This window comes from Hordeum vulgare, chromosome 1H (assembly GCF_904849725.1).
Source record: "Hordeum vulgare subsp. vulgare chromosome 1H, MorexV3_pseudomolecules_assembly, whole genome shotgun sequence".
NCBI lineage: Eukaryota > Viridiplantae > Streptophyta > Magnoliopsida > Poales > Poaceae > Hordeum > Hordeum vulgare.
Window position 1 is genome coordinate 11,852,322 of NC_058518.1, and position 11,205 is coordinate 11,863,526.

The 11,205-nt window shown below is 44.0% G+C and overlaps 1 protein-coding gene across 1 annotated transcript; it reads right to left on the reverse strand.

Annotated features, from left to right (window-relative positions):
• Positions 1–4,659: 4,659 nt before the first annotated feature.
• On the reverse strand, positions 4,660–6,418 carry LOC123444281. The gene has a single exon (XM_045120996.1). The coding sequence runs from the start codon at positions 6,083–6,085 to the stop codon at positions 4,823–4,825; it is 1,263 nt and encodes a 420-aa protein (XP_044976931.1). The 5' UTR covers positions 6,086–6,418; the 3' UTR covers positions 4,660–4,822.
• Between the last annotated feature and the right edge of the window lie 4,787 nt (positions 6,419–11,205).

Here is an 11,205-nt window from a genome sequence, read left to right on the forward strand (position 1 = left end):
CATTGTTTGTGCTTCTTAAAACAATTCAAGAATGTTGGCAGTTTAAAAAATGTTCAGCAATTTTCCAAATATACTCATGTTCAAACAAAAATATTATAAATTGTAAACAGATTCACATTTCAAAATAATTTTGTCGTTCTTGTTTGAAAAGTAAACTGAAAAACGTCTGCAAACAAAAAAGAAGGTTTCAAACTAGTACATCACCAAAAAAGTCGCTTGCTACCGGACACATCTAAGTTGCTATAGTATAGTATCATTTTGTCGGTCTAGCAGCTCGCGCGTTGGTGCAATTTGCCTCCCATTTGATGCAACAAGTGTTGAATGGGAGGTCCAGTTATTCATGTATGTAGACAGTTGAATGTGCAAACTTTTTTGCATTTGCAACTTTTTTGGTGATTTTTACTTCTATCAATTAAGCTTTAGTCTTTTCAGTCTTTTCCTCAGTTAGTTTTTTGAACCTTTAACCAATTTTATACAAAAATATATTACTATCAACGGGGCACCAAATTAGTTTCAACAGAATCACCATAAAATATATTTTTTGCATTATAGATGTATATGATGTGGTACTATATATTTGTTATATTTTTCTATATCCTTGGCAAACTTTAAAATTTGTGACTTAGAACAAAATTAAAATCTCAATACATAAGTCCAAGTCAGAACATGGTTACTATTAGCATCAAAGTTATATCGATAGTCGCAACATGCATGCAATATGATTGAATTGTTTGTTTATTTTATGCACAGGTCTCCCTGCCCGCAATGGCATCCATACTTGAGCAGATGTTCGAGCTCACAATGACTGCCAGGATATCAGTTCGCTCGTTTAGCCCCATGGTAAATAATTTATGTGTATCCATCTCTGTAGGTTGTACTGAATGGATGTCTAAACCCGAATCTCTCTCCATTCTATAGGCTCAGGATACGACCGTGGTGATCTCAAAACTGGTGCGTGTGGCTACTGAGGAGCGAGCTCTGTTACAGGAGTGTCACGAGTTGCTTGGGCGACTCTCTGCACTACAGGTAGCTTTGGCGCTTCTTTTACGGGAAATATCTTAACTTTGTTTCTGGCTAATTATATTAATATGCAGATTGAAGAACATAGCTTGCGTTGCCACAGTATGGTGCAATCACAGTCTCTGAATCTTGTGAAAGTGAGCTAGTATGTTTTCAAGTCATATAACCAACGTCGGTGGACTGTGTTCCAAACTCCGAATGACAGATTAAATTCGGAGCTGTGGTGGATCTACAAAAGGGGGAGAAAAGAGTAGAAGCTGATACGATCCAGTGCAGAACTGATAATTGCATGTGGAATGTAGTTCGATGCTCTGATATGGTAGCTTAACATTCAAAACAAGAGCGGATTGCAAATATAGTGTTCCTCAATGTCTTTTTTACTTTTATATATTTATTTTTGAGATTGCCTACCACATGTACCACGTGGTAAATTCTTCCCAGCTGAGATGTTGCACATATATTGTTGTTGTTCTTGTTTGGACAAGAATGTCCAACATTTTCTTCACTAAAACCGAATATATAGGGTTTTTTTTTTGCAAAATCAATAATGCTTGTATTGTGAATTAAATAATTCATACTCGGAAGGCGCTTGAAATACTGAGGTAATTTGTGAAAGCGTACTATAAGACTTTGGATACATTTCCTATATGAAAGGATTCGCTTTGTTGATGAACTTAAGCCAAGCCACATGGCCATCATACATTTAACATGGTACCCCAGGGGCAAAGAAAAGGAGAGAAATTACAAGCAAATCCTGGGGAGATGTCCACCAGTTGTAGTCACCTTCGAGTTGTGGGCGCACCGTTGTGCAACTTTCCATTTTACCAACCAGACTACTAACCACATAGACGAGAACGGCGTTGGAGAGGACGAGCGCGTTTGCTCCCGATACGTGGACCAATAGAAGAATTCCACAGAGGTGGGCTTGGCGACGTATTTGTACACATGAACAGGGTTGTGGTTTAAATATCTGAGAATATTTAGATATCTGTAAGTGTCGCATTGAACATATGTCTCTATTCCCTTTCTCTTGAAAAAAAAAAGACTACAATATAACTGCTTTTATGTTGCTCATATATTAAGTGTAGTATCCTCGAAAAGGCATACTACATGTTTATGTTCATGTTCAATTCTGAAATATGTTGGGCTAAAGAATGTCTGAATATCCTCGAAATGACATGGGTGCGGGATAGGTAGGATAATAAATTATCTCGCTGGCCCTCACAACCCAGAGTTGCTGTACCACTGGTACATCCTGGCACATAACCCTCACACCCGAACAGCGTTCCGATACAAACTCCGTTATGTACGTGGGAACCATGCACCATCTTTGATACGCGAGCTCGTGAGCAAAATTAAGACCCAAGCAAGTTTGGCGCACTAGTGTCTAGCGTGTTGAAGACGGCTAGTTCATCAAAGAAGTTGCTGACTACGGCGAAGAACACCAGCCAGATAGGAAAACACGGACTACAATTCTACTCCCTCCGTCTCAAAAATTTTGTCTTAGATTTGTCTAGATATGAATGTATCTAGCCACATTTTAATAATTAGATACATTCATTTTTAAATAAATATAAGACAAGAATTTTGAGACGGAATGAGTATTTACATAAACAAATGAAAGGGTGGCATCGATCTCTCCCACTTGACCTTTAGGAACAACCATCGCCATGCCATGGTAAAGATCCCTAAGGAGTCCGACCATGTCAAGTTTACACTCTAAATCATCCTTCACATGGCTCGGCTACCAACTATCATAAAAGCACTGCGTCTTCAGTACAATCCCGCGACACAACGACAGCTTAGATTGAACGATACCCTTTCAAATAGGACAGGATGATTTTTTTCCCCGGTTCCGACAAACGCGGGTCAGCCCGCGCGCACGCCGGCGGACGATCGGGCGACGTACAGGTACCGGGGGATACGCGTCGTATCCGCGCCAGCCACGGTCACCACGTCGGCTTGACCGCGGTCAAACCGAATCTTTCGCGCCGGTTCCAGATTGCCGTCGGTTCCCGTTGCCACTGCCATTAACCCCGCCTGCCTCGTCAGTTCGCCGTCTCCCGAGGCGACGCCTCCTATCACCCATCGGTCCGCCCTCTCCCGAGGCAACGCCTCCTATCACCCATCGGTCCGCCCTCTCCCGATGCGACGCCTTCTGTTACCCTTCGGTCCGCCGTCTCCGCCGGTTCCCCGGGCCGTGCAATAACGACGGATATCGCCGTCTCCCGAGGCTCGTGGCCTCCCCGAGGCACGGCGTTTACTCCCCCCGAGTAACGCTGCCCAACCATCCCGTCGCCTCCCCTTCCTCCGAGGGGCTATATAAAGCCGACGCCTCTCCCCCCGTCGCCCAGACTCATCGCTCCCCCTATCTTCTCCTCTCCCCCATCGCCCCGCTGCTCCTCTCTCCCCACTGACAACTGCGACAGGGATTTATTGTTTTCCTTAAAGAAGGTGTATCAATAGGGATTTATTTCTTTTCTGGTTGCTAAATTCATGTGCTAGATATGGTATCTAGTTTGTGAGAGGATTTCTTACCGAGTAAGACTATGCTACATTATTAATAAAAATACTAATAATAAATAGTTACACTCATAGCTGAAAATTTACAACTGGTAATCATCTAAGAAACCTGAAAACTTCGCAATACTGCAAATAGATATGACACTCCCCAAAAGTAATAATTATCGGAACACCATGCCTATCTTTGAATGTTTGAAACTATAACGCAAAGATGTCTCCTATACTATTTTATGCATGAACCTTCTCTCTCTATTTCAGCAATAACACATGGTAATTTCAGTCTCAAGAGCATGAAACCCTCGGTTAACACATCCATCTTGAAATTTTCTCTTCGGCCAAGAAATCAATGCACCTTTGCTCTTTTTTTTGGTGGGATGATGCACCTTCTCTTTAACTCTTAACATTTGTACATTTTATCACAAGCTAAAATATATTGCATCTACCGACACATCGTCCCATAACATTTGGACACACATACATTTGAGCCAGTCTGGTGCAAGCAAATCCACGGCAGGAAGAAGATCCAGAGGCGGTCGACTACATAGTCTTCAAGTTGGTCATGTTTAGGAAGGGTTTTGTATATAAAATAAAACAAAGGCGTAAAAGTAGTGGGTGTGATGGATGATGTATTTGCCTCAACCATGGAGCAAATAGCTCAGCTTTGAAGGCCGGTTAGTGAGCCACACACATTGCTTGGTGCACTAAGAACATTTGTCCATTGATGATGAATGACACATCAGTTCCATCTGGCTGATCTAGCAGGTTGCTGAGATGGATCCGCAAGGGAATAATGCTATTATATCGGGCCAGGATGGTGCATAAAAAGGTAAATTCCCCTCTCCGCAAACTTGTCCCATCCCCAATAATCACTCTAATCACCTTTGATGAAGCAGTACTCTAGTAGATCCCACTTGCAACAGCCCTTTCAATAACAAATACATAAGGGTAGTGCAATTTAAACATCTATCCACAAATCGCCGACACACTTCTACCAATTCTTTGCCATTTAAAACATATGGTTTTTGCTACTACCTCCCAATTTTTTGGCAACCCTGTTACCTAATTTCCAATGAGCTCATGGAGGTTGAAGATATCAGCTATGATGACTGTTTACAATTATGTTAAATAACTTTTTTTAATAATGAAAATAATAGTATCATGAAAAAATCATGTCAAAAGGTAAATGGTCACAAAATGTTGCCCACACGGCGGTACCTTTGGACTAGGTTTTCCTCACTTTGATTTTGTTAATTTAACATATCAACGCACGAGTCGTCTATCAAAAATAATCGTACATGGTCTTCTTCTGAATCGGCTTGTTGATCGGCTTTGGTTCGACATCATGCTGGATAGGCCTGCTCTTCTTAATTGGCTCTCTCACTAGCACGTTCATGGCGTCCATATCTGTAGTCCTGCACGGTCGACCACGCTTAGCGTTTGATCCCTGACCATGAGCACTGGCAGCCTGTGCAGCAGGGAAGCGGTGTTCATGTTGCGCCATGTACTGCTGCTGCTGTTGGAAGCAATGTTGATGTTGCGCAATCGCCATGTATTGCTGCTGCGGGAAGCATCGTTGATGTTGCGCAATCGCCATGTACTGCTGCTGTGCTAAGCGATGTTGATGGTGCGCCATCGCCATGTACTGCTGCTGGAGCGCATGGTCGATGCCCATCGGGGGTTGCCCCATCATCACATCAGGGAAGAATTTCTGGCTGAAATCAGGAAGGAATTCTTGCCTGAAGTACGGCGGCTGCTGCATCATAGGAGGAATATTGAAGTACGGCATCTGCTGGACCATGGGAGGAATATTGAAGGTATTCATGGCAGGAAACCCCTGCAGGTGCGGCATGTATGGTGGCTGTCGCTGCAGCATGGCAAGATTCAGCTGGCGGCTAAGCACATCAGTCGGCGGCGGGAACGCCATGTATGGCTGCCGGAGCATACGGTTGCCGGCGTCCGGGCCGTGACCGTGATCCCCCATCGGCACCGGAAACTCTTGATCACGAGTTCCCCCGGCGGCATGGCAGCTTGTCGCCCCCTCAAAGCCGCCCATGCCCGTGTCCTCCATATCTTTCCCCACATCATCATCCTCTTGGACAGTAGAGACGTCTTCATCCTTGATAACCATCTCCTCGCCCTCCCTATCTTTCCCCACACCATCATCCTCTTGGACGGGAGAGGCGTCCTCATCCTTGAAAACCATCTCCTCGTCGTCGTGGGCTGGGGACACGGTGGCGCCGGGGTGGGGCTGCACATCCTCGGGGGTTGCGGGGTGGGGCTGCTGGTCGTCGTGGGTCGCGGTTGCGGGCGAGGGGACGGCGGGGTGGGGCCGCTGCTGCTGCAGCATCATCTGGCGGAAGCGGAGGGAGAAGGAGGCGTGGAGGGAGGACACGTGGGCGTCGATGTCGTCCCAGGCGAAGGGGAGGCGGAGATCGGGCGGCGCGCGGGCGACGAGGCGGTCGTAGGACTCCCGCAGCCGCTGCTTCCTGCCGGGGAGCGCCGCGATGGCGGCCTCCAGGTCAGCCCACGGCACGGACGCCATGGGAGGGAATATGGGATGGGGGAGACACGAGGACGCACGAGTCAAGGAGGCGAAGGGGAGAAGCAGCCGGGGTGCGGCGGCGGCGGAGACGACGAATCGACGGCGGCGACAGAGCAGCCGGAGGCGAGGAAGACGTACCGGGCCGATTTCTCCGGCGTGGTGGCACAGGGGAGTGGGGCGGAGCTCGAGGACGTGCCCGTCGGGGACGGGAAGGTGGGTGGCGCGCGGACGAGGGCCGACGGCGGGAGGGAGAGAGGTCGGGCGGCTAGGGTTGACGGCTTTATCCGGTGGCTGGCTGGCCGCGCGCGCGTCCGTGGGATGCGCGCCACGTACTGACCCGAGGCTTGTGGGACCTAGGGGATGGCACGGTTATACTAGTGGAGGCCCTCAGGTGGCTGGGTTGGGTCGGGTTGGGTTGGGCCGGGCCGATATGGGCATCTAGTTCTGCTGGCCCATATTCTCTTTTCTCGTGAGATGCTCTAATCCCTTACAAGTTAAAATTCTCCTTAATTTTCTTCAATCCTCTTGAGAGGAGGTGTAACCGAACAAGGCCCCAAAGGTTACTTTCTTGGCACATGAGCGCGCCATGCGGCCAGATCGTGTGCTGGACGTTTTATTTTCTATACATTTTTTACCTTTTATTTGATGGTCTTTTAGTGTATTTTTTGGATTTTCGATCTTCGTTTGGTTTCCTTTATGTCTTGTAGAAAAAGATCATTGTTGTTTTTTAAGCAATAGTATGTCTCTTGGAAAAGAAAGAATATATATACTTTCACGAGAAGCACAGTGAAAGGCTAAAGCGTGATGATAATAGCAAAAGAGGTCGGGATAGACCAACTTCACATGGAAGAAGTATGTAAAGAGATATCTTAAGAACTGAAGTATCACCATAAAACTAGCCATAGACAGGGGTATGTATATGCTTGTTACTCATGTGCCAAAACCATGAGGTGGTTGCAAGATCTTATGGGTTTCTGCTTTAGTCTACCCAACTTATTTGAGACTTAAGACTTTTTTGTTGTTTTTGTTTTCTGTTCATAATAAGCATGCATCTGCTTCTCGTGAAAGCACATATTTGCATCCGTTCGAAGAGAAAAATATATATGCTTTGTCGAAAAGCACTTATTTGCTTCTCGTGAAGTACATATTTGTTTCCGTGAAATGCACAACTATACTTTTTAAAAAAGAATAAAAATATGATCCCACGAGAAATACAAATTTACTTCCACAAGAGGCACACCCGAAAAGAAAAGGTTTGCGCTTCCATGAAAAGCACAGTAAGATTTGCTTCCTGAAAGAATAAAAACATATGCTTCCCGATGTAACATCCCAATTTTCCTAAATTCGGATGTTAATAGATCATTCATATGCATCTCATATTTTTATGCATTATTTACTCTTCTGAAAATTTTATTCATTTTGCAACTTCGGGCAATTTATTTGAGTGGAGATAATATGACTTCTCCCTTGTCGAATTAAAGTGCATAACGTTTTGAATATCATTTGGAGTTATCGTTTTGGTTTCGCAAATTTTTATAATGCCCGAAATTATTTTATTTGAGTTTTTCAAATGCTTTTGCGTGGTCTATTGCATTAAAGCTATTTTTTTCAAAATTTGCATTAGGTAGAACTAGGTTTCCTTTAATATTTATTAGGATATTTATTTTATATTTATATTTATATATCTATGTTAGATTTTAATATATGTATCTATATATACTTATAAATATATATTACTATATGCGTTTGGTTTTAATATACATACGTATGTATTTTGTATACGTATATTATCGCTATTATTTTATTTTTCTCTGTTTGTTTTTCTTTAAATATATATATATATATATTATTTTAATATATATTTTTTTCTTTATTTTTACTTAAAAAAAATATGGTCTAGCCCACCAGCTGGCCAGGCCGAGCCAGGCTCAGCCAGCCAGCTCCCAGCGAGCCAGATGGAGCATTGCACCACGTGCACCCAGCCCTTTTCCCAGGTTGCCCCATTGAGTCAGCACCTAGAGTTGACCAGCAGCCCCAACGCCAGGACTCCCCATCGAGCCAGTCACCTTTGCCACGAGCGCCAGGACCCCACAGAGCCTCACCTGCCCACGTGCCCAGCCCCTGCACCGAGCCGGACTCCTATCAGCCCATCGCCCGAGCTCGTTTTATATTCTCCTGCCCGAGCAAGGATCGTTTAAGGAGTCCTTTTTCCCATCACTAGGGTAATATCTCCACGAGACCGAGAACTCCATCTCGCCGAGGAACGCACCGTGGAGCAACGTCGTGCACGTCCGAGTTCGTCCGTGTTCGTCGGAGTTCGCGGAGCCGCCGTCACCGGAGTCCGTTCGACCGCCACCGGAGCACCATCGGAGAAGCCACACCGAGACGGTTCCGTTTTTCCCCGCTGTTCGTGGTGAGGACGCACGCACGAGCGATTCATCAAGTCCTGATGAACAGCTTCAGGACGAAATTCAATCTGTTTTAATCTGTTTTTGGCTCTGTCAGATTCTCGGTATAATTTTGAAACGCGTTTATCTTTTTACTCGTAACTCCGATTTAGGAAATTCTTTTTCCTGTGATCTCGTATTGATGAGTAGAACATGTTAGAACCAGTAGTTTTCAGTTTTACAAAAATTTTTTTTTTTTGTTAAAACAGATTATTTTAAACCTACCGGAGGCCATATTTTGCAAACCGTTCATCCGGTTTAGTTGATTCTTTTTGCGTTGTCATCGTATCAGCATGTAGATGATTTTATACCTGCTGCCATACTATTTATGCTTTGGTTTTTAAACAAGTTGTTTATTTGCCGATGATTTTATTTGGTGTTATTTGATTATGGTGATTGATTGGTGTGATTGTTTGCAACGTGTAGATTGTGCGGAGTGCGACGCAAACTATTGTCAGGAGTGTGATCTTCTGAACCAGGATCAAGGCAAGTTACATATTGATCATCCTTTACCTATTATTTTTCTATGCATGTAGTATTATATCACCCTATGAAAATTATGCATGTATAGGAATATTATTATTATTATTTCTATGCTATTGAACTATATCCCCTCGTCATTGAAAGATCGTGCTAGATATATTTTGCTATGCTATGTAGACGGGGATTGGTTCCTGTATTCATTGAGATTATGTGAGGATTACTACAAAATAAATTGAGTAGTAATTCAGGATATAATACACCTCTGGGCGGATATGGTATTGCTGGGTGGTTTCAAGAACATCATGGTTTCTACCCTCTGAATGTAAGTGGAATGCCGCCCAGGTTCAAAAAGATCAAACAGACTTAGTGACTAGTAGCTTCCTTGTGCGACCACTGGCCATTATGGGCTCTGGCTTAGTTGATCAGTCGTGGAAACCTTACCCGGATGTGCCAGCTGATGTAGCTATGATAGGTGGGATGGGCCTTCTGTGGGACTAGGTGACTGCTTCTGAAAGACTTCGTCTCAATCTTCGGGTTGGGTCCAGTGGGTACAGCGTACTAACCTCTGCAGAGTGTATAAACTAATCATGATTAGCCGTGTCCCCGATTATGGACAATTTTGAGCAGCTAGGCCATTACAGTTGTTAGATGATCTTGACAGATGACACACTTAATAAAACTTGGTGGGAAACTTAATAATGGTAATAGGTTGGAGTTGGAGATGCCAATTCAACCATATGTGAATTATTTAGCAAATAATTAAAACTTGACTATTAGGTAGCTATGAGGATAAAATCAGCTTTCTGCAAAATAACCATCAGCCTTTCTCTTGTTATACTATGCATATACATGTAGGTCTGTTATATTACTTTTCTTGTGTAACTTGCCAATACATTCAAAGTATTGACCTATATGGCTGCAACGTATTATGTTGCAGGATATTCAGACGAGGAGTAAGGTACCGTTAGGGTCGCGAGTCTTCACTCAACATCGCCAGTGGGCTATGATGGGACTCATCGTTATTATTCTGCTACTTTTCCGCTGTTTATTAGTATAAAGCTAGCTAAGTGCTATGTAGATTGTTATATTTTATAAATTCTGGATCATACGTTATTATAAATGATGCACTTGCTATATCTGGTTTTCATCTATACTGTGTGTGCTAGCGAGTCGATCCAGGGACTAGCACAGTAAAGCACAGAGACTCAAATCCTTCGAGGTTCGGTCGTTACAGATGGCATCAGAGCAATGCGTTGACTGTAAGTCGTGACCCTAGAAGAGGAAAAAGGTGAAAAAGTGAAACCATGCTTTCAGATTTTCGAATTTTATTATTCCGGTGTTTTTGGTTTTATAAGTTTTTACCGAATTTGTGTTTTTAGTTTTTTTCAGTTTTAGATTTTTTCGTAAAAACAATTCGTCAAAACCTATTAACATGGGATCAGTTTCAAATATCTTTACATGCGAAATCCAACGGTGAAACGGTTCAAGATTTAAACGCACAATTCAAAAGATTAAATATTTTAAATAAATTATTGTACAAAAAATGTACAATGTGTATGAAGAAGACTAAATATGAAAACATATATTCAAATAACAAACTTCATAAAAAATGTCCTGATGTTTATAAAAAAATGTACAATATGTAAACTAATATACATGTCCTACATAGGGAAGGATGATGTAAGTCGTTATGTAAAACTTGGCTTCGTGTGCATCGGAGTGTGCCCGCTCTGAGGTTACTGAAGAGATGATCTATGAATAAAGTGACAACACTTTTCCTTCAAAGAAAAAAAAAAGAACGCGTCGATCGAAATGGAGTAAAAGATTATATGAAAATAAATGGCGTGCAATCTTGGGCAGTTTGCTTAGCCTGAAAGCTACGGCTGTTTCTACAGCACGAAGCGAAACCAAATCCGGTCCGCCCGCCCGATCGAATTCTCCGGTCCGCCCGCCCCAAAGGAAGCGCAACGACGCAATCCGTTCCGTTTTTCCGGAAAGAAACGCGCAGCAAAGTCCCCCTCGAAGACTCCGCGGCCGGGTCCCCCGCGTCAGCCGCCGCCGGCAGCCATTGACTGGCCCTCCGTCCTCCCCATCCGCCAAATCACGGCCGTCCGCGCACCTGCTAAAACCGCGTCCTCGCCTTCGTCTATCCCTCCGTCCGCCTCCCTCGAGAACCCCGCCGATCCACCG